The sequence below is a fragment of the Lontra canadensis genome, unplaced genomic scaffold (genome assembly GCF_010015895.1).
Source record: "Lontra canadensis isolate GAN:19392208 unplaced genomic scaffold, GSC_riverotter_1.0 scaffold43, whole genome shotgun sequence".
NCBI classification, from domain to species: domain Eukaryota; kingdom Metazoa; phylum Chordata; class Mammalia; order Carnivora; family Mustelidae; genus Lontra; species Lontra canadensis.
The window spans coordinates 572,886-596,961 of NW_022631037.1; the positions used below are offsets into that span (position 1 = coordinate 572,886).

Here is a 24,076-nt window from a genome sequence, read left to right on the forward strand (position 1 = left end):
GGGGTTTAAACTCAGGACCCCTGAGTTTAAACCCCATGCTGGAGGCATAGTTTACTTTATTTTTTTTAAATTATTTATTTATTTACTTGACAGACAGAGATCACAAGTAGGCAGAGAGGCAGGCAGGGGGCGGGGGGCGGGGGGAGAAGCAGGTTCACCACTGAGCAGAGAGCCTGACATAGGGCTTGATCCCAGGACCCCGGGACCATGACCTGAGCTGAAGGCAGAGGCTTTAACCCCCTGAGCCACCCAGGCGCCCCCAGAGTTTACTTTAAAAAATTAAAAACAGGGGTGCCTAGGTGGCTCAGTTGGTTTAGCATCTGACTCTTAACTTTGACTCAGGTCACGTTCTCGGACTCATGAGATCAAGTCCTATGTCAGGCTCTGCATGCAAGGCATGAGGCCTGCTTAAGATTCTCTCTCTCCCTCTGCCCCTCCCTCGCTCATGCTCTCGCTCTAAAAAATGAAATAAAGAAAAAAGAAAAGAAAAAAAAATACATTTTGTAAGACTATAGCTCCCATAGAAAGTGATTTCTCTGATGGATCTGGGCAGAGTAAATTAAAAGCCTTCTGGAAAGGATTCATCATTCTGGATGCTCTTAAGAACATTTGAGATTCATGGGAATGGGTCAAAATATCAACATTAACAGGAGTTAGGAAAAAGTTGATTCCAACCCTCATGGATGACTCTGAGGGGTTCAACAGTTTAGTGGAGAAAGTACAGATGTGGTGGAAACAGCAAGAGAACTATAATCAGAAAAAAACCTGAAGATGTAACTGAATTGCTGCAATCTCATGATAAAAGTTTAACCGGTGAGAAGTTAATTTTTACTAATGAGCAAAGAAAGTGGTCTCTTGAGATGGAATCTACTCCTTGTAAAGATGCTGTGAAGGCCATTGACGGGTGCTTGGCTAGCTCAGTCAGAAGAACATGCAACTCTTGACTTTGGGGTCATGAATTCAAGTCCCACACTGGCTGTAGAGATTATTAAAAAATAATAATAAACTATTAAAAAAAAGATTGTTGAGGGTGGCTCAGTGGGTTAAAGCCTCTGCCTTCGGCTCAGGTCATAGTCCCAGGGTCCTGGGATAGAGTCCCGCATCGGGCTCTCTGCTCAGCGAGGAGCCTGCTTCCCCCTCTCTCTGCCTGCCTCTCTGCCTACTTGTGATCTCTGTCTGTCAAATAAATAAATAAAATCTACAAAAAAAAAAAAAAAAAGATTGTTGAAATGACAACACAGGATTTAGAATATAAACTTAGTTGATAAAGCAGCAGCAGGGTTTAAGAAGACTGACTTCTAATTTTGAAAGTTCTACGGCAAATAAAATGCTATCAAACAGCATCACATGCCACAGAGAAACTGTTTTGTGAAAGGAAGACTCAATGAGGCAAACTTCACTGTAGTCTTATTTTAAGAAATTGCCACACCCACCCAAACCTTTAGCAACCACCAACCTGAAAAATCACCAACAATCAATACCAAGGCGAGACCCTCCACCAGCAAAAAGATTCAGACTCACTGAAAGTTCGGATGATAGTTAGCATTTTTTAAAAATAAAGTGTTTGGGGAGCACGTGGATGGCTCAATCAGTCTGACTCCTGGTTTCAGCTCAGGTCATCATTTCATGGGTCATGGGACTGAGCCCCATGTCAGGCTCCACTCTCAGCAGGGAGTCTGCTTTAAGATTCTCTCCCCTGCCCTCCCCCACTCGCTCTCTCCAAAATAAAGAAATAAATCTTTTTTAAAAAATGAGTATTTTTTAAATTAAGGTACATATACTGCTTATTTAGACCTAATGCTCTTTCACACTTTTAAAAGACTACAGTATAGTTGAAACATAACTTTTATATAATCGAGCACAGCACATTACTAGCCATTAAGGAAACACAAATCAAAACTACAATGAGATACTATTTCACAACCACTAGGGTGGCTTAAATAAGAAAGAGAACAACAAGTGCAGTCAAGGATGTGGAAAAATCATAACCCTCATATATGACTGGTAGTAGCATAAAAGAGTACAGCCACTTTGGAAAACAGCTTGGTAGTTCCTCAAACTGTGAAACATCAAGTTTCCATATGACCCAGCAATTCTACTCCTAGGTATACATTCAAAAGAACTGAAAGCAGAGACTCAGATCTTTGTACTTCAATATCCATAGCAGCATTACTCACAACAGCAAAAAGGTGAAAACAATCCAAATGTCCATTAACAGATGAATGAATAAACAAAATATGGTATGTGCACATTATTCAGTATAGAAGGAATGAAATTCTGCTACATTCTATAACATGGATGAACCCTGAAAACATTATGCTAAATGGAAAAAGACATGAAAGGATAAATACTACATAATTCTACTGATATGAGGTACCTAAAATAGGCAAATTCAGAGACAAAAAGTAGAATGGAGGTTACCAGGGACTGGGGGGAAGGGAAAACAGGGAGTTATTTATGGGCTACACAACAATTGGGATGATGAACAAGTTCTGGAAATGAATATTGGTGATGATTGCACAATGTTATGAATGTACTTAATGACACTGTATTATACAATTTAAAACGGTTCGGGGCTCAGTCAGTATAGCATGAGACTCATGATCTCAGGGTTGTGAGTTCAAGCCCCACACTGGGTACAGAGATTACTTAAAAGTAAAATCTTGGGGCGCCTGGGTGGCTCAGTGGGTTAAAGCCTCTGCCTTCAGCTCAGATCATGATCCCAGGATCCTGGGATTGAGCCCCACATCAGGCTCTCTGCTCAGCAGGGAGCCTGCTTCCCCCTCTCTCTGTCTCTGCCTGCCTCCTTGCCCACTTGTGAGCTCTATCAAATAAATAAATAAAATCTAAAAAAAAAAAAAGGAAAATCTTAAGGAAACTAAATTAAAATAAAATGGTTCAAAGAATAAATTTCATCTTATGTATAATTAACCACAATAATAAATTGCTAAGGCCAGAAAATAAAACAAAACTATGTATGTACCTGAGCTTGTAAAGATCAAAAATTCACATGAAATATTTCATAAATCCCTGACAATTCTAACACATATGGTTGATAATACAATACTGATCATAAGGCGATATTCCTATCACATCAGAAATCATAATTTAGTGCAATTTTTGTTTTCTCTCTCATATATATGAGAAAAAACATGTTAATATTAGAATCACAAGAGATACTGATAAATAGTCGTCATCTTGGGTGCATTCTCTAATAGTCAAAATGACACAGATACGTAAGATGAGCAAAAGTCTCCTAAATTCCATTGCAACTGACAATTGTCTAACTTCTAATAAATTCTTCTAGGACATACAGAACTGCCATGCTGTGCAGTTCTCTTGGACCTATTATTATAACTTTCAGTCACATTCATATAAACTTGCAAATTGGGAGTTTGAGATATGAGCCACATGTTAAATGTTCAGAAGAAAACATGAAAATGAAAGTTAAAGGATGTATTTTTTTTTTAAGATTTTATTTATTTGACAGAGAGATCACAATTAGGCAGATAGGCAGGCAGAGAGAGAGGAGGAAGCAGGCTCCCCACTGAGCAGAGAGCCCAATGTGGGGCTTGATCCCAGGACCCTGGGACCATGACCTGAGCCGAAGGCAGAGGCTTTAACCCACTGAGCCACCCAGGCACCCCTAAAGGATGTATTTTAAAAGAAAACTAAATAAGATAACTTGATTTTACAAAGCAACACATCACAATTATATAAAGTCACCAATGACTATAACCATCTGGTTCTCTCCATCATCAAGCATATGCTGAATACCTATTTGAACTTAAAACAATGCAAAGTAGCATTAAAAAAAAAACCAGCATTTAAAAAAAAAACAGCATTTAAAAAAAAATGCAAAGTGATTAAAAAAAAAAAAAGAGATTCCTCCTCAAGAAACTTAAAATCAGGGGCGCCTGGGTGGCTCAGAGGGTTGATCCTCTATCTTTGGCTCAGGTCATGGGGATCTCAGAGTCCTGGGATAGAGCCCTGCATCGGGCTCTCTGCTCAGCGGGGAGCCTGCTTCCCCGGCTCTCTCTCTCTCTCTCTGCCTGCCTCTCTGCCTACTTATGATCTCTGTCTGTCAAATAAATCCATAAAAATCTTAAAAAACAAAACCAACTTTAAATCAAGTGGGGAGATTAAATTAATACACATTTTAAAAATTAACACATAAAACAATACCATATATATGCAAAAATATTCAAATACCAAGGATACAAATTAAGAGTCATAGGAATTCAAAGGAGATAAGTGCTCTATAGTCCAGGAATGCTCCAGAGAAGATCTAGGCAAAATCTAGAAGTCCAGAAAGATGAGTGAAATCAAATGAAAATGAACCCCTTATAATCTAGCTTCATATTGCCCGCTCAACACCTTGTACAATATAAAATTATTAGAATAGATGAAGGTAGAGAAAAAGTCACTCCACATAAGAGAAATCACAGAAATACGAAATGAAGCAAACCATCTGGCCCAAATTTAAGAGATTAAAAAATTTTAAGTAGAGGGGCACCTAGGTGGCTTAGTCAGTTAAGCACCGGACTCTTGATTTTGGCTCAGGCCATGATCTCAGGGTTGTGAGATCGAGCCCCACATCAGGCTCTGTGCTGGGCATGGGCTTGCTTGGGATTCTCTCTCTCTCTCCCTCTCCTCCTTCCCCACTCACACCCCCCTCACGCACCTATGTGCACTCTTTCTCTGAAAAAAAATAAGTAGAAGTACATATTAAATTACGTATATTATTTGAAAAAAGTTCCAAAATTGCATGGAATTCTGCCATGATTTTATCATGTCTTCCAATTCACACCAATAAGTATCTGCTATTTATGAAAAATTTGAGTGTCTCAAAACCAATCAAATCAAGACTCACTTGCAAAATGTCAGCACTAAATTTAATCAAAGCTCCTAACTATAACAAATTACAAATCTACAAGTCATTGCCTATAAGACTGTGTTTCCTTTTTCCTTCATATTTTCTACTCAGTGCTTCATGGATTCAGGTAATTTTAGTTTAGGGCCAGCAGGTATTCTTTTTACCCAAATTTTAAAAGTTTATATTCCTGGAACATTTGAAATATTATATAAGTGTCATGAAACAATGATAATTTATCCTGTAAAGATACAATTTACCAGATTATTACTATTAATTCTATTCTGTCAGCTTTCTATCTATTCAAAGGGCACTAAGTTGTCCCATTCATTCAATCAACATTTTAATAAGCCCTCCTAATTACCTTCTAGGCCCCAGAGTTATTCTCAAGGATTTCAGAACTCACATAAAGTAGACAGTCAATTAAACTAGCAGCTATAATGCAGCAGGATAACCACTATGATAAAAGTGTGTGACAGCAGAAAGGGAGAGGCAAAGTAGGAGTGCTATCAGGGAAGACTACTTAGAGGACCTGATGCCTGGGCTTAGTTTTGATGGATGAGGATCCAGTGAGGCAGACAGTTCAGGGACCAGGACACATGTGAATTCATCAATAAGCATGTATTTCATGCCAGCCACTACACCAGCTTCTGAAAACAAAATTAATACACTTGGGGCGCCTGGGTGGCTCAGTCATTAAACATCTGCCTTCAGCTCGGGTCATGATCCCAGGATCCGGGGATCAAGCCCTGCATTAGGCTCCCTCAGCAGGGAGCCTGCTTCTCGCTCTCCTACTCCCCCTGCTTGTGTTCCCTCTCTCACTGTGTCTCTCTCTGTCAAATAAATAAAATCTTTTTAAAAAATAAAAAAAATAAGGGACACCTGGGTGGCTCAGTGGGTTGAACCTTCTGTCTTTGGCTCGGGTCATGATCCTGGGATCGAGCCCCGGATCGGGCTCTCTGCTCAGCGGGGGGCCTGCTTTCCCATCTCTCTCTCTGCCTGCCTCTCTGCCTACTTGTGATCTGTCAAATAAATAAATAAAGTCTTTAAAAAAATAATAATAGGGGCACCTGGGTGGCTCAGTGGGTTAAAGCCTCTGCCTTCGGCTCGGGTCATGATCCCAGGGTCCTGGGATCGAGCCCTGCCTTGGCCTCTCTGCTTGGCAGGGAGCGTGCTTCCTCCCCTCTCTCTGCCCACTTGTGATCTCTGTCTGTCAAATAAATAAATTTTAAAAAAATAAAAAATTAGGGCGCCTGGGTGGCTCAGTGGGTTAAGCCGCTGCCTTCGGCTCAGGTCATGATCTCAGGGTCCTGGGATCGAGTCCCGCATCGGGCTCTCTGCTCAGCAGGGAGCCTGCTTCCCTCTCTCTCTCTGCCTGCCTCTCTGTCTACTTATGATCTCTCTCTGTCAAATAAATAAATAAAATCTTTAAAAAAAAAAAATTAAAAAATAATAACATTTAAGAATTAAAAAAATAAAACACTTGCCCTAATTTCAAGACACCAGTAATCTTTTCAGGACCTTACTTGATAAAGAAAAGGCTTAAAATTTGGTCTTAAAAATGATTTCACCATGCACACACAAAGTAAATATTCTACGATTTTATTTATACAGGATTTATTATTTATATTACTAGGTGAAACTAATCTATAAGGACAGAAGTCCAAACAGTGGTTACCTCTGAGGGGCAGTATCAACCTGGAAAGGGTAAGAGAAAGCCTACTGGAGTGATGGAAATGTTCTCTATCTTGGTTTTGCATGGTGGTTGCTTGGGTATATAGCTAAAATTTCATCAAGCTATATAGCAACATTTGTGCACTTTAGTGAATGTAAGTAATAAAGGAAGACATTTCAAGGATCTGGGAAGCAGCATTTCAAAGGCACAGAGTGTTCAGGCAGAAGCCAAATCAGAGAAACTACCAGGGCTTCCCAATACTAAAGACTGATTTCAAACCACAGGGTGTTGGGTACTTTCCACTGATGAGCATTTGAATAAAATGAAGACATGTATTTCAGAAAGGTTATTCTGGTGGATATACAAAGAATGGATTGAGAAGGCAGGAGACTAGTAATAGTCCAAAGAACAAATGAAGGCCTTTTCTAAGGCAATGACTTTAAAGATGGAGAAGAAACAAAAGATAATAAGGTAGCATCAAAGGGACACCGTGATAGATTAAATGTGAACGGGGAAAAAAAAAAAAAAAGAGCCTCAAATGATAACCAAGTTTCTGGCTTAGGCCTGTGGGTAAATCACATATAAGCAAATCATATTGCTTATACAATATATAAGCAGATGTGTAGAAAAAGAAGTTACATTTCGTTTGGGACTCTATTGAAACATTAAAAAATATGCTCCACTCAAAGTGAAACATTTTTCTAGAACATGTTATTTATTGCCAAGTGTTCACTCAGTTGATATCCTATTTCTTTCATTATTTAAATATATTTGCTTGGCAGGCACCTGGGTGGTTCAGTCAGTTAAATATATTTGCTTGGCAATCTTCTGTCAACTTCAATTTATATTTACGTGGTACCAGTGATGTGACAATAAAAAAATGCTTCCACCATTGATTACTCCTTACTACCTCTAAACCTATAAAGAAGCAGCAATTTCTTGTCCTTCCATAATTAGCTATAAAGAGGTATTCTTACCTCAGCATCTCTCACAAAGAATAACTTCTGATCTATAAAACTCCACACAGTGAAAGATTTCATTTATGGATGCTTGCATAAACTAAAGAATCTCTAAACCAAATTTATTAATCAACAACTGTTCTAATCCCACCACAGCTTCCTACCACAGCTGCTCACCAATGGATTCCAAAACCAACTTTAAAACAGAGCCAAAGATAACACAGTAACATTTTAATACAACTAACAATTTTTAAAGGCAAAAGATGCATTTAAATATATGTACATACATAGAAAAATATGAGTTTTAAGCTTCAAGGCATATACCCATGAGCATACGAACATTTATCGTAAACAAAGTTTTCTCTAAAAGTTTAAGCTGTATTGAGTATTGTATTGAGTAGCTAACATAAGGCAAACAACATGCAGTTGCTAGAAATACAGCCGTGAACAAAACAGACATGTCCCCACCCTCATGGAATTTTATAGCCTAGTGGTACATGATCAAGAAAACTGCATTCTAAAGCAAGGTTTCTGACCGACCATGCGAGGAATAAATTTAGTTTCTACCTCAGTTTCTAACCGACCATGCAAGGAATCTGCCCTAAGGCTTAAATTAAGACCCACATGACCAGAGATCAAGTATAAGAATTACTAAAAAGGAACTTTCAAATAACTTGGTAAAAAACATGGAGAGCCTCTTGGAAACTGAGTAGAAAAACAGAGATATAAGAATTAAAGTAAGAAAGTACCACCTCAAGAATAAAGGTCTTAAAGCTTTACCTCCCATGCACCCCTCTTCAGGAAGCTACCAGAGGATGAGTTCCATCAAAATAACACCGTAAGTCAAGAAAGGAAACAAGGAATAGAGAAAACAGGAGATCCAACACAGAACAGTGAAGGAAATCTTCAGGATAATGGTGAAATAAGGACAATAGGTACAGCCTGGAGCAGGCCAAAAGGCTCTAAGATAATTTTCCAATATAATGAACTGAATGAACATCTGATGTATATTAACATATGGACAGATTTGGGGTGCATGAGTGGCTCAGTCAGTTAAGCAGCTGCCTTCAGCTCAGGTCATGATCCCAGGATCCTGGGACTGAACCCCATGCTGGGCTTCCTGCCTAGTAGGGAGCTTGCTTCTCCCCTCTCCTCCCTACTCATGCTCTCTCACACTACCTCTATCTTTCCCTCAAATAAAATCTCTCTTAAAAAAACAAACAAACAAACAAACAAAACCACACATAGGGATAGATTTAACAACTGGACTGGAACTTTTGGGGTTGAATTATGGTAAATAGAAACCTAAGCAAATAAAATAGGAGGCAATTATTGCAGGAAATATTGAGGAGGAAATCAAGTATACAGGAAAGGAAAAGTAATCCTAGTAACTGCTTAGCTGTGAAAAGCATTTAAAAAGACCTAATTATGTAAACACTGAAAAATGATTTAACCAAAATTTTAAAATACATATACCAGGGCACCTGGGTGGCTCAGCCAGTTCAGTATCTGCCTTTGGCTCAGGTCATGATCCCAGAGTCCTAGGAAGGAGTCCTCCATTGGGCTCCTTATTCAGCAGGGATCCTGCTTCTCCCTCTGCCTGCTGCTTCCCCTGTTTGTGTTTGTGTTCTCTCTCTGACAAATAAGTAAATAAAATCTTAAAAAGCACACACACGCATGCATACACACACCAAGATGAGGAAATGGGACTATAGAAAGAGCACGTGTGTCTATCTGGAGGACAGGCAGCAGTGAAATTAAGAGCTAAATCCTAATCTTTAATAGTGGGATGCAGTTAAATAGTCCTTAAATGGGAAAAAAAAAAGTATCACCATAAATATATTATTTGGAGATATAATGTAAAGACCAAATTAATAAATTTAAAATATTAAAGTACTGGACAGTTAAGCAGAGGAAAACTGGCAAGGGAGAGAGGAAAACAGTACTACTGTTTTCATAACAAACCCTGTAGAACCATTTGATTCTGAAGTATGCACATATATCACTGTCATAAAAGTCTTTTAAAACTAAAAGACTAAGAAAAGAAGGTGGGAGGGAGGAACACTAGCCATGGAATATAAGACAAAAAGAACCTTGGCCCCCCCCAAAAAAAGTAAAATTTTATTTATTTATTCTTTAGTGGGCTCTATGCCCAATGTGGGGCTCGAGCTCGGGACCTCAAGTTCAAAAGTCACATGTTCTACCCATTATCCAGGCACCCCTAAAATTCATTTTTAAATCACCTGGACTACTTAGAACCAATGAGAGCACTCTATGTTGATATGAATTTTATTCTCAGCTTCCAAAGTAACACTGTACAACATTCTAAGCAAAAAAGTTTGTAACTCTAACCTTGCATTTGTCAGAAGACACTACTTGTCATCACAGATGAAAAGCACATGAAAGTCACTGTATAAAAATAAATCATTTCATGGGCAAAATTATTAAATATTATATTGTACCAAAAGACATTCTCAAGTGTTCATGAACATAATACTTAATGCCATACTAGTCTCTTAATGTCTACTCAGGAATTTAATTAGCTTTCTAAACTTCAATATCTGAACAGACAAAATTACATACTATACTTAAGACTCTTACATTTTTAACTATCATTCAGAACGTTTAGTACCTTTTTTTTAAGTTGATTAAAGGAAAAGAAATCTTGGGATCAATACACGGCTTAGTTTACTCAATCCCAATCAGTACTTGATCCTTCACCTCCAACCTTACAAACATTATGCAAGTTCTCCAAATCTTCTAACATTTATATATTTATGCCTTCACACAGCCATCCAATATTTACTTAGCACTTAAAATATACCCAGCACTGCACCGATCCTGGCAGTGGAGATTCACCATCATGTGTGACAATAAACATGTTAATTACATATTATGATAAAGGCTTTGAATGAACCACACAGAAGAGTGCAATACTGACAGCCCACTACTGACAGCCCACTTCGTATAAGATAGTAAGAGAAGGCCTCACTGTGGCCATCAGAGCTCATACTTTAGGTATGACGAATGAGCCAGACCTGTGAAAATCTGAAGGCAGCCTTTCCAGGCTGAGAGGAAAGGAGTAACAGGATCTGATTTTAATTTCAGGACTATACTGGCTGCTGTGAAACCAGAAAAGCACGGCAAAGTAGCTTAGCAAGAGATGATGGCAGCTGGGACTAGAGTAGTTGCAGGGAAGATGAAGAGAAGTAAAAAGACTGGACTGGATACCAAACTAACAGAACTAGATGACAGACTCAAACTGGGGATAAGAAGATAGGTCAGATGGTGAAAGAAGAGGAAGAATTGAGGATGTCCAGAGACTCTTGGTTTTAGCAACTGTTACAATAATGGTACCATTTACTATGGTGGAAAAAAGACAAGGGGAGGACTTTGACAGAAGGGTCCTTTTCCTAACAGATCTCTTTAGAGTCTTTCATGAGTCATTAGAAAAACCTTAAATAAAAGCCTTTTCCCTCAAGGGCTACAATGCCGAAACAATCTAACTTCTCTATGGAAATGAAAGAGAAGCTGGAGAATTACTCTGTAAAACTTCATTTTTTTTTTAATTTTATTTATTTATTTGACAGAGAGAGAGTTCAAGCAGAGGGAGCAACAGGCAGAGGAAGAGGGAGAAGCAGGTCCCTTGATAAGCAGAGAGCCCACACAGGGCTCCAACCCAGGACCCTAGGATAAGGAGCTGAGCCCAAGGCAGACATGTAACTGACTGAGGCACCCATGTGCCCCTGTAAAACTTCACTTTAGCACAGTTTTCTTTTAATGCAGTCCAGTATCAAGGACTCCAAGAACCATATATAGCAAGGTCTTGATGTATCAATTTTTCTGAATCTTGTTTACAAGATAGTGATAAACTTGAGATTTCCCTGAGATCAAAAGAGCCTTATGTTGGGGCGCCTGGGTGGCTCATTGGGGTAAACCTCTGCCTTCGATGCAGGTCATCTCAGGGTCCTCGGATTGAGCCCGGGATTGGGGCTCTCTGCCTGCCTCTCGCCTACTTGTGATCTCGCTGTCAAATAAACAAATTAAAAAAAAAAAAAAAAGAGCCTCATGTTAACACTAAATCCATAATAAAGAAGGGTATTAAAAGAAGGCCTTCATCTTTGAATAGACAGGTCTTCTAAAAGCCTTTTATCAGGCTTTTGTCAGTAATTAACTATGCACCTTTGACTTCCAAGAGATCTTTATTATTAGATAATAGCAACAAGAATTTATCAGCATACAAAAAGAGGTGGCACGGCTCAATTTATTTATTTTTTTAAAAGTAGATTTTGGGGTGCCTGAGTGGCTCAGTTGGTTAAGCAATTTTCTTCAGCTCAGGTCATGATCCCAAGATCCTAGGATCAAGCTGTGCATGACTCCCTGATCAGTGGGGAGCCTGCTTCTCCCTCTCCCTCTGCTGCTCTGCCTGCTTGTGCTCTCTCGCTCTGTCAAATAAATAAATAAAATCTTAAAAAAAAAAAAAAAAAGATTTTGAGGACACGTGGGTGGCTCAATCCTTGGGCATCTGCCGTCAGCTTGTGTCATGATCCCAGGGTCCTGGGATCAAGGCCCACACCGGCTCCCTGCTCAGCAAGAAGCCTGCTTCTCCCTCTCCCTCTCCCCTTGCTCTCGCTGTCTCTGTCAAATAAATAAATAAAATCTTAAAAGTAAATAAAATAAAAGCAGATATCGAGGGACACCTGGGAGGCTCAGTTGGCTAAGCATCTGCCTTTGGCACAGGTCATGATCCCAGGGTCCTGGGATCAAGTCCTGCATCGGGCTCCTTGCTCTGTGGGGAGCCTGCTTCTCCTTTGGCCAGCTTCTCCCCTTGCTTGTGCTCTTTTTCTCTGTCAAATAAATAAATAAAATCTTTAAAAGCAGATTCTGCTTATTTATTTATTTAAATAATCTACACCCAACGTGGGCTTCAAACTCACAACCCCAAGATCAAGAGGCACTGCTCTTAGGACTGAGCTAGCCAGGTACCCTTAGATTGGCTCAATTTAAACACATTTATCATGAAGCCCAAAGGGTAAAAGCTGAAGCATAAACAAACCCTGATTAGAGAAGCCATGCTTTCTGGATATGGTATGAACATTACCCAGTTCTACTGAAGTCTTCTCAGTACCATTACCAGACCATCAACCATTTAATTGGAGTATAGGTGACATGCAATATATTAAGTTTTATGTGTTTTGACAACTATATACGTGACAAAATACTCACCATGATTGGGATAGTTAGCATCTGCCACCATACAAAGCTATTACAATATTATTGACTATATTCTCTGTGCTGTACTTTCCATCCCCATGACTTAATTATTTTATAACTGGAGTTTGTACCTCTTAATCTCCTTCACCTATTTCACCCATTCCCCCACCCTTCTCCTCTCTGGCCACCACTAATTTATTCTCTATATTTATGAGCCTGTTGCTCTTTGTTGCTGTTGGTTTATTCATTTGTTTTGTTTTTTAGGTTCCATGTAAATGAAATCATACGGTATTTACTTTTGTCTGACTTGTTTCATTTAGCATAATTCCCTCTAGTCTCCGTGTTGTCCCAAATCAAACCACAAACTTTTAATTCATAAATAAAATCCCTCCACCTCTGCAGCTACTTAACATCAAAGCTTCTAATCCAGCTCTCAGCATTAACCTCTAGTACTTCAAATCCAAAAACGGATTTCCTACAGTCACAAAAAGAATAATAATCACTTCTCTGACTTTTCCGGGGACCCACCATATAATCAAGTGCCAAAAATCTTCTCCTTCTCCTGAGAAAACACCTAACAATTGGTTGGTCACCACATTCCCAACTCTCCGTACTTAATACGTCTTTCTGGAAGCAACCCTGAATGCTGTCACTGTGAGGTCTCCCTAACCACGCACAAAGACAAACAATGAACAAGAAAACACAAACAACAGCTGTTCAGTTTGGTAAATGGGGAGGCCATTAACCATGAAGTGATGTCACCTCATTCTGCTCATCCTCCCCAAATCCACGGTTCATTGGTGTATTTATCTCCTCTTTGTCATGGACACTTTACATGGAGTGTTGAACTGAGGATTCTGAAGAACAGCGCCTATGTAATTACTTAGGTGACTACATATAAGTAGACTAACTTAAAGCTGTCCCATTTTTCTCCTTTACATATAATAACAGCTCATTAGGTATACTTGCAAATGGCTTAACATAAACCTGTAATTCCACCCTAATGCAAGAGAGCTCACTGGTAAATTTAATAAATTCAGACAAAGGCAAATAAGTGCTTTAATAAGAGAGAACAGTGCATCCCAGAAGGTAACAAGTGTGAAATTAAATTTTCAGTTATACAATGATATATTATGCTAAGCCAACTAACATCACATCATAGGCAGTATAATATCAGGGAAATTTTAATATTAATACTATGAAACTTGGTGAATAAAATCTTGGTTAGGGAGTTAATGTTTTAGAGCATATGAGGGCTGGTGAACAATAAGCAAAATGCAAAGTACTGGAATCTTAAACTATTACAAAATTATTCCACTAGCAAAGACAACAACCTTTAAGTGATGGAAGAAATTAAATTCTTTAACATACAATTATTGAGCACATACTACGAAATGCATAGTGTTAGGTACTCTCAGGCCAATACACCAGCACACACTCTACATCCCTATAGCACTTTCTTCTAAAGCACTGTAGCATTTAGCATACTATATGTTAATCATTCATAAGTAATATATATACTACTTTTTGAAAATACTGTCCATATCAAATATACACAAAATAGAACTTTAAAAAGACGTTTTACTATTTTATTCCCACTGACCAGACTATATGCTCCTAGAGAGGGTCTTAGTTGTCTTTGTTTCTTCAGTGCCTAAGTCACAGGCGGCGCTCAGTAAAAATTTGCTGAATGAATGAGCAATGGAGCTCTCAAAAAACGTGAAACCACAGCATACTTTCTGACATGCTGTATTTCATCACCCAACCACTTAGTCTAATATAAGTGCCAAATTCCTCTTAAAGGGATTAGAAAAAATTCACCCACTTTATTAACACAGTTTAAAAGCTAAGGACAATTTTAATTCAGCCAATTCTTGGGGCGGAGAGGGGGAAGCCTTATAATTCTGTTTCCAGAATGATGAAAAGGAGAGAGGAACAGGAAGAAAGAATAAAGAACTGGAGATTTTTTTAAGGTTTCTTGGAGTTCCGAAATACTCTAAAATGCAATTCATCTTTCATTCAATGTTTTTTCTAATGCTATGTTCCAAACATTTAGAATATATTTTTAGGAATACACTAGCCACAAACTCAGATGCAAGAGGAAGTGAAGAGAAGAACACAGCTACTAAATTCTCAGTACCCATGAAATATAGTAGATACACTTCAGAACATACAAGCATTCTAAACAAGGGTCAAGCCTTCAAGGAACAGCCTATTTGTGTTCTATTCAAGACTAGATAGAAAGAGGCCAAAAATAAAAGCTACCACTAATACATCTACCTTAAAAAAATTTTTAAGTAAAATTTAAAAAAAAATTTTAAGGTATGCTTTCAGAAAACTATGAATGTTTATGTAACTGACATACAGTCTAGCTAAAACAGCAGGCAAAACCAATCTTCCTAATTTCTAGAGCTTCTGTAATGTAAATGAGAAGTCAGGGCCTTCACTTAGGTCCAGTGAGCATTATCTGTCATTAACATAACACTCCATTCCCAAGGCCCCATTTTAGAAGATAAACTGCCTGCAATTCATGTTTGTTTGCAGCAATATACAGCTGGCTATTTTTTTTAATACTACCTAACTACGGTTAGGCATTATTTAATGCTCAATAATTTTAACTAAAGCCAAGCAGGTAGGTATTTCAGTAGCTTATCAAGCTTGCTTTTTATGTGTATTGTGATTCATGAAACCTATAGTATATTGTCCAATCCTCCCCCTACCTCCACCCCCAATCACCTTACAAGGAAGACTTTAGGGACAGAAGTTTCCACACCTATTTAGATTCTTCACGTGCCCCTCAAAGTTCCCAAACCATTTTTTAGCTCTATCAAAAGCTTTATAAATTCCTACTATAATCTTAGTAAAAGAAATTCTGTAGTAGGAGCACTTGGGTGGCTCAGTTGGCTAAGCCTCTGCCTTTTTGGCTCAGGCCATGATCCCAAGGTCCAAGTGATGGAGCCCCAAGTCGGACTCCCTGCTCCCAGGGAAGTCTACTTCTCCCTCTCTCTCTGCCCCTTCCCCATCTCATGCTCTCTCGAGGTGTAATAAATAAAATCTTAAAAAAAAAAAAAAAAAAAAAAGAAAGGAAAGAAGTTCTACAGTAAAACCTAACACTTGGGGCACCTGGGTGGCTTAGTCGGTTAAGCGTCTGTCTTCAGCTTGGGTCATGATTTGAGTCCTACTCAATGGGGAGTCTGCTTCTCCCTTCTCCCTTCTTCCCTTCTCCCTTCTCCCTCTCCCTCTCTGCTTCTCCCTTCTCCCTCTCCCTCTCCTAACCCCCCCAACCCCACTCATGTGCATGTTCTCTCAAATAAATAAATAAATATATTTTAAAATAAAATCAAACATTCCCTAGAGTAAACAGTATGTTCAAAAGAATTATCACTTTTTTAAAAAGCTCCTGGTTTACATTTAGAAATACTATTTATCAACATGCTTCTCTCTTTTGCTTTTCTTTTCCTCTGAAGCAAAACTAATAAAACATAAATTTATACAAAGGATAGTTTTAAAAGGTTTTAACAAATACCTTTGCTACCTTTTCAAATATTCATTTTAAAATTCAACAAACACTTCATAATAAATTGAACAATGACCTTCAATCCAATCAGTTTAAAATGCACCAACTATTAACATAACTTATATTTACAAAGGTACTAAAATCTTAAGTTTTTTCTTTTTTTTAAAGATTTATTTATTTATTTGACAGACAGAGATCACAAGTAGGCAGAGAGGCAAGCAGAGAGAGAGGAGAAAGCGGGCTCCCCTTGGAGCAGAGAGCCCAATGTGGGGCTCGATCCCAGGACCCTGAGATCATGACCTGAGCCGAAGGCAGAGGCCCAACCCACTGAGCCACCCAGGCGCCCCTAAAATCTTAAGTTTGATGAGAGTAAGCAAGGTAGAGTTTAATACAAGTTAAATTTTAGAATCCCTTTAATGTCAGCTACATCACCCTCAAAGTTAAGAAACTGAACACTTCTGAACCATGAACCTATAAACCAATTTGACTGATGTCCTCTTTCATGCCATGTAAGCCATTGCCTAACTGAGGCCAGACCTGTCAGGCTCGACAGCATCCTGGAAATGACTAGCCTACTAGAGCTGGAAACACATCAAGAATTTGGAATATTTCTCATATTGAGAAAAAAGTTCAAGGGAGATTGTCCATAAGAACAATCATTACACTGTTCCGTAGAAAAAAGAAAGAAAAAGCGTATCTTTGTTATTCTGGCCAGGTCATAATGAATACATCTAAATTCTCTATTTTCTGGTGATGTCCCTCTGCGTTTATCTTTTTTCCCACATATGGACAGAGTTAACTACTAAATCCTCACTTTGAATGCCTGTCTTTTAATCCAATTTGTATTTTGTATTCTTAGCTACTGACACCATCACCTGAAGCATGGCTGGTTTCTTGATTTAGAAACCTGTTAACAATAATGCCAAGCATCCAACCTGCTTAAATGTTTCACCTCTTACCAAGAATAGCCATTAAATGTCGAAAAGATACAAGCATACATACATAAACACACACACACACTCAATTCCCAGTCATGAAAAATTAAGTCACATTCCGGCCATAAAGTGTGCAATAGACACTTCCAGTTAGCGTGTGCTTTAGTGATCACGGACAGCGGTATCAGAGTAAGTGGTAGGGGGTTGGGGCTGTTAACACACTGCATCAGAGCCAATAAGCAGCAGGCTAGGACTGGCAGCAAGGCCGGTCTCTAAAGGGAGCTATAACACAATATCAGAATGCTGGATTTCCGAATGCCATTTTGCGGGGAGGAGGGGGTGAGAACTGGGGATCAAGTGCAATGTAAGGCTCTGGCCAACGTCTAAGGAGATGAAACCTAAGACAAGGTCTTGTGGCAACACCAGCTGCCCAGTCTCATCTCACCTCAAATACAACTTAATTTCAGGTCCTTCTCATCCAAGTCAGTCGCTCAAAGGGTAAGGGGGTGGCAGGAGTGGGTGATGATAGCCCCCTAGAGACTGGCAAAGGCCCCTCGGAAAAGGCGGAGACTCCACAATTGGAAGGGGCTTCCAGCAGCAGAAAGAGGCGGCTTTGCAGCTGCCTCCCCTCTCCCTTCCAACCACGAGCTTAGGATGTTGTCGGGTTTTATGAAGGAGTGATATGAGAAAATGGCAGTAAAGGATGAGAGGGGCTGGAAGGGCTGGTGCCACCCAAGAAAGGGGGGAGAGGACTTCCCTGGACACATCCAGGGTAACAACGCCACCAAACAGCATGGGCATTTCCCTACCAGCACCAGATACCCCTCTCTCTGGGAAAGCTGCTCCCCCTTCCATACGGTCCCAATTCCCAAACACTGCTCCCACCCGACCCTTCTCCCCAATAATATTCCCCATCGCAGGCCTCCTTTCCCTTCCGCCTCTGGCGCCCCACGCCCTCAACCTCTCCTTCCCTTCCCCGGTCACCCACCCCCGGGACAGCCAGTCGTTGGCCTCCCCCGCAGCTCGCCCAGACCCCTCCCCCCTCACCTCTCCTCAGCGCCTCCTCGTAGCTGAGGAATCCGATCCGTGACTCCTTGGCGCCCATGCTCCCCTCATCCCCTCGGCCGGGGGTCGGAGCCTGATCTCGCCCCCACCCCCCTCCCGCCCACGACTCGGCGTCCCTGGGTGACGGTGTTGGCGTCCCCCAGCCCCCTCCTCCCCCCACACTAACAAGTGCGGCTTCTGCCCCGGCAGCTCCTCCCGGCCGCCGCCACCGCCTCCATGCCGAATCACGTGACCCGCTCCCACCCCGCCCCCTTCCCCTCCCTCCTACTCCGCCCTTCTCCTCTCTCCTCCCTTCCCTTTCCTCCTCACGCCCTCTTCCCTCCCCCCTCCCCCCTCCCACCGGCCCCGCCGAGGGTCACCTGACCCGAGGCCGGGGATTGTTCCGGGTAATGGCCGCCAGGGGCCACAGACACCGCCCCGCCCCACGCTCTCCGCGCGCAGGAGCGTAAGGGAGGGGCTGGATCCCTCCCGTAACGCATCATCCCGCAGCTTCCCGCCAATCCCAAGGCTCAAGGCCCGGGAGCCTCCGCCCACCTGAGCAGGCGACTTCCGGGGCGCTCGTGGCCGTCTCTCCCGCCCACCCGTTCTGGAGTCTGAGGGGTGGGGCCGGAGCAACTGGCGGTTGGTCTGTTCTTGGACTGGCCCCATCTTGGGTAGAATCTTAGGAAACAGGGGTGTGAGGGGTGCAGTGAGAGAAAGGGGAGGGCAGGGGAGAAACTCCTAACGGTATGGGAATTCTTGGCTAGGAGGTAGTTGTGAAAGCAAAGAGACTCTCAAGGATTTCCTGTGACGAAAGCATTCTCAATCCTGGTGGGGAGATCCCTAAGGAGAAATGAACCTTGTGAAAAGTTTAGAATATCTTCCTTTTCACGTTATCCCGTTTGCCCCCTATTCCCCAGTTGACTCTAGATTTCCTTTCACGTCTGCAAGCCCACCTCCCACTCAGCCTGGCTCTTGTATAGAATCTCTGGGAGCTGATGTGCAAAAGGTTTAGCTAGTTTCTCTCCAGGAGTTGCTCCCCACCAGAGATGTGAGGCTTACAAGACTTCCTACAACAGAGCCCCTTGCTTTTCAAAAACCTGTTTTTTATTGTGGTGAAATACAGAATTAACCATTTTTAAATACCTCATGGGCGGAATCATAACAGTATTTCTCATTTCCTGTCTGGCTTATTTTGACTTACCATAATGTCCTCAAGGTATGTCTCTCGTAGGTTGTGTCAGAATTTCCCAGGTTTACTATATGATCCAGGATTCTTGTAACTATATAACCAAAAGAAATGAATGAGGGACACATATTTATACACCCATATTTATGGAATATTATTCCCGGGGCGCCTGGGTGGCCCAGTGGGTTAAATCCTCTGCCTTCAGCTCAGGTCATGATCTCAGGGTCCTGGGATCCAGCCCTGAGTCAGGCTCTCTGCTCAGCAGGGAGCCTGCTTCCCTCTCTCTCTGCCTGCCTCTCTGCCTACTTGGGATCTCTGTCAAATCAATAAATAAAATCTTTAAAAAATATATATTATTCTCAATAGCCAAAACGTAGAAATAACCCAAGTGTCCATCAATGGACAGATCAATAGATGTGGTATAGTTGGCCCTTGAACTCAGATGAACTCAAATTTGAACTCCAGGAGTCCTCTTGTATGTGGATTTTCCCCCATCAATATCATGTAGTACTGTAAATGTATTTTCCTTATGTTTCTTTCCTCTAGCTTATTTTATTTTATTTTTTTAATATTTTATTTATTTATTTGACAGAGATCACAAGTAGGCAGAGAGGCAGGCAGAGAGAGAGGAGAAAGCAGGCTCCCCGCTGAGCAGAGAGCCCGATGCAGGGCTCAATCCCAGAATCCTGGGATCATGAGCTGAGCCAAAGGCAGAGGCTTTAACCCACTGAGCCACCCAGGCGCCCCACCTCTAGCTTATTTTATAAGAATACAGTATATAGGAGTGCCTGGGTGGCTCAGTCGTTAAGTGTCTACCTTGGGCTCAGGACCAAACTCCGCATCAGGCTCTCTGCTCAGCCAGAAGCCTGCTTCTCTCTCTCCCACTCCCCTTGCTTGTGTTTCCTCTCTCACTGTCTCTCTCTCTGTGCCAAATAAATAAATAATCTTTTAAAAAATACAGTACAGGGGCCCCTGGGTGGCTCAGTTGGTTAAGCAACCGCCTTCACTCAGGTCATGATCCCAGAGCCCCGGGATCAAGTCCCACATTGGGCTCCCAGCTCCATGGGGAGTCTGCTTCTCCCTCTGACCTTCTCCCCTCTCATGCTCTCTCTCTCTCTCTCTCAAATAAATAAAATCTTAAAGACCCAAATGGCTTGGATTAGCCACTCAAAAAAAAAAAAAAACAACAGTATATAATACATATAGCATGCAATATATGTGTTAACTGTTTACATTATTGGCAAGGCTCTGGTTAATCAACAGTAGTAAAGTTTTGGGGGAGTGATACAAGGATTTTTGCCTATGCAAGGAGGGTTGGTGCCCCTGACCCTCTCGTTGAAAAGTCAACTGTGTGTGTGTGTGTCCACGTGCGCGTGTGTATAAATATATATAGTTGTGTATATATACACTATGTGTATATATATATATATATACACATACATACAGCACATAATATGCACTTGTATTCTATATACAGTTGTATATTATTCAGTTCCTCGCTTTTTAAGCCCTATTCAATTTGTTTCTGTTAGTCTTCACTCTCAAAGTCACAGTGTAAAGCTTTTAGATAAGGAAATAACTTTGAAAAATAACCATTTGGATTAGATTAGACAGGAGGTGCCAGTCAGGTAATTCAGAGCCAGCAAAAGGATTTTAATTCCTAAAGCCAACAGATTATGATACACCCTGGTAGAGAAAGAAGGCAATACTCTTGTTTCTCTACTCGCCTTTCCTGGCAGACCAGATCAGCAGCGTGGCATTAGTCACTGTGCCGCCCTTTCCAGTTCACCGTGAGGCAGTTAATTTTAAGACCTCAGATTAGTTTCATTACTAAAAGGCCATGAATGAGGGGGTTGGGAACCCACTTCAAAGCCTTTCATTTCTAGATCATTAGTTTGGTATAGACAGAAGGCTCCAGACAAAACAACTCTGTCATTTTCAGCCTGCAGTTAGATTATCATAATTACTGGGAAATGAATCTTAAGGGCTCACCTGCAGGAGAAAAGACCCTCAAGAGTTCAACTGCAACATACCTAAGCATCATTACTGTCTCAAATAATCAATACCTAAAGACAACCTTGGTCTACCAAAGATAGCCCTGAGTAATTATCTACCCATTTGATTTACAGTGAAATTAGAAGCAAATTGTAGCTCTTTGTAGTACTTGCCCCACTTGAAAGGTGGGGCTAGGATTGGACTTAATCACATGAAATAGTAAATTATTATAAAATAGGAAAGAGTAGAATATAAACTTTATAATGAAAGATTTAGAGCAGTACTAACACACAGGAACCTTTAAAATTTCCTCCTTGGTTTCAGACCTGCATTCAGGGCCATAAAAATGTTCATCCCATCATAGAGTTTACCATGGATTAAACACTTCTCGAAATTGTGAGTTGAAATAGCAAACTAAGAAATAGTATTTCTCCTTTGTCTGAGTTAAATTAAGCATATTATTGAAAGCAGTGAAGCAGATAGTTATGTCTGATGGGAATTTTAAATGTTAAGCTGGGATTAAGGCCTGCCTTTTGGTTTGTATTACACAGTATCCGGCAGTCAAATGTTAAACATCCCTCTATAACTTAAAATTGACACAGTACTAAAGTTTGATGATGTAGAAAATCTAAAGCCCACTTGTCATGCTGAAAGGAATCCTATTAATCATTTAGTTTGTTCACTTTCATTATATTTCACTTAATCCAGTGAAGAGTTGGCCAGCCACCTGACTTCAAGCATTAGGTTGCACTTGGAGAACCATTGTTTTAACTATAATTACATGCCCGTGAAAGAGCTGTCCATATGAAGATTTAAAGCATGGGAGACCAGCATGTAATTTCTACTTCCAGTTGAGCAACCTAAATGACAGTGTTCCTCAGTTTGTACTCCCAGAGAAATAACACAGGAATAGGGCAGAGTCATTTTAATACTTGCCAAAGAAGCTTAGGTCATAGACAGGGACATCAATACAGTAAAGAAGGTATGCAACAGCACCTCATTTATGTTTAACTTGATTGCCACAAAATGAAGCCAACAGTGTATGAAGTATGACTACAGAATTGGGGTTTTTTTCTAGTATTTTGTACCTGTCTCTTTATAATGACAAAATAGGAGGATGTGGTCACCGTTATATTTTAAAAATATATGTATTTTGGGGTGCCTGGGTAGCTCAGTTGGTTAAGCGACTGCCTTTGGCTTAGGTCATAATCCTGGAGTCCCTGGATTGAGTCCCACATCAGGCTCCCTGTTCAGCAGGGAGTCTGCTTCTCCCTCTGACCCTTCACCTTCTCATCCTCTCTCTCTCTCTCTCATTCTCTCTCTCTCTCAAGTAATAAACTAAATAAAATCTTTTAAAAAATGTATTTTAGAGTAAATGAAAATATAACTTTAAACAAGTTACTTTTAATGAAAATAATATATATTCTATGTTAAAAAAAAGTTTTTCCACCAATTAAAAAAAGTGTATATAAAATATACAAGTATATAAAGTATACTTCACCCTATCTCATTCCCCAGGGGTATGTATCCTTCCAGTTTTCTGTAACTATACCCACTACACACCTTTTTCATAGTCTACATACTGATCTGCAATTTCTCTTTCACTCAATAGTATAGTTCAAACTGCTTTTTGTGTCAGCTTATAGATCTACCTTATTTTTTAACATACATAATATGCCAATTTTATGTAGTTAATGTATAATTAACCAATCATCTGTTGATAAACATTATTTTCAAGGGTTTCAATATTACAAACATTGTTGCAATTGACATCCCAGTACATATATCCCCTTTACAAATGTGAGAATCTCTGTAGATGGAATTTCCAGAAGCTGAATTCCAGAGTCTAAGACTATGCACCTTTAGTTTTAATAGTAGATGTTGCCAAATTGCTAGAAAGATTTGGATCAATTTACATTCTAATGAAGAGTGTCCGAGAAAGCCAATTTCCTCTTACCTTGCTAACATTAATATCAATTTAAACTGATTTTTGTCATTACCTATCACAAATCCTAACAACACAGAACTGAATCCCTGCTTTTCTAGACATGAAATTCATTTTCATTTAAAACCTGGACAAAGGGGCACATGGGTGGCTCAGTTGTTAAGTGTCAGCCTTCAGCTCAGGTCATGATGCCAGGGTCCTGGGATTGAACCCCTGGATTGATCTCCCTGCTCAGCGGGGTGTCTGCTTCTCCCTCTCCCTCTGCTGATCCCCCTCCACTCGTGCTGTCTCTCACTTTCTCTCAAATAAATAAAATCTTTTAAATAAATAAATAAACCTGGACAAAATATTTTAAGAATGACTAAAGAGATGTCAGTCATTCTCTCATTTACATCTAAAGGTGTTTCTCCTTTCTGTTTATCATTCTTTAAAAGGTGCGTAACTCTGGCAAAATTTCCACAGGGCCCATTCCCTAAGAGCTTCTGACTCACAAGATACGTAAACTAAAATGAAGAATGGGAGAGAAGTAAAACATTCAAAGTGAGGGCCTTTAACTTAGACCTACTTTAGAAGGTGTCTTAACCACAATCCATGTTTGGCAAACAATTTACACTACCCACTGAACCTGAGTAATGTTTACTCTTTTATAGTAACTCCACACTGCCCTCCCCCACCACAGCAGCAATGAGGTTTTATGTGTATCTCTTTCTTTCTTTTTTTAAAGATTTTA

At 40.3% G+C, this 24,076-nt stretch overlaps 1 protein-coding gene across 2 annotated transcripts in view; it reads right to left on the reverse strand.

Moving 5' to 3' along the window:
- Positions 1 to 18,483, reverse strand: part of USP32 (ubiquitin specific peptidase 32) — a 205,505-nt gene extending 187,022 nt beyond the window's left edge. For both annotated transcript variants that reach the window (XM_032871855.1, XM_032871854.1), the window contains exon 1: positions 18,221 to 18,483. In XM_032871855.1, coding sequence (XP_032727746.1) covers positions 18,221 to 18,278 — 58 coding nt within the window. In that variant the 5' untranslated portion in view covers positions 18,279 to 18,483. The remainder of the gene's footprint in view (positions 1 to 18,220) is intronic.
- Between the last annotated feature and the right edge of the window lie 5,593 nt (positions 18,484 to 24,076).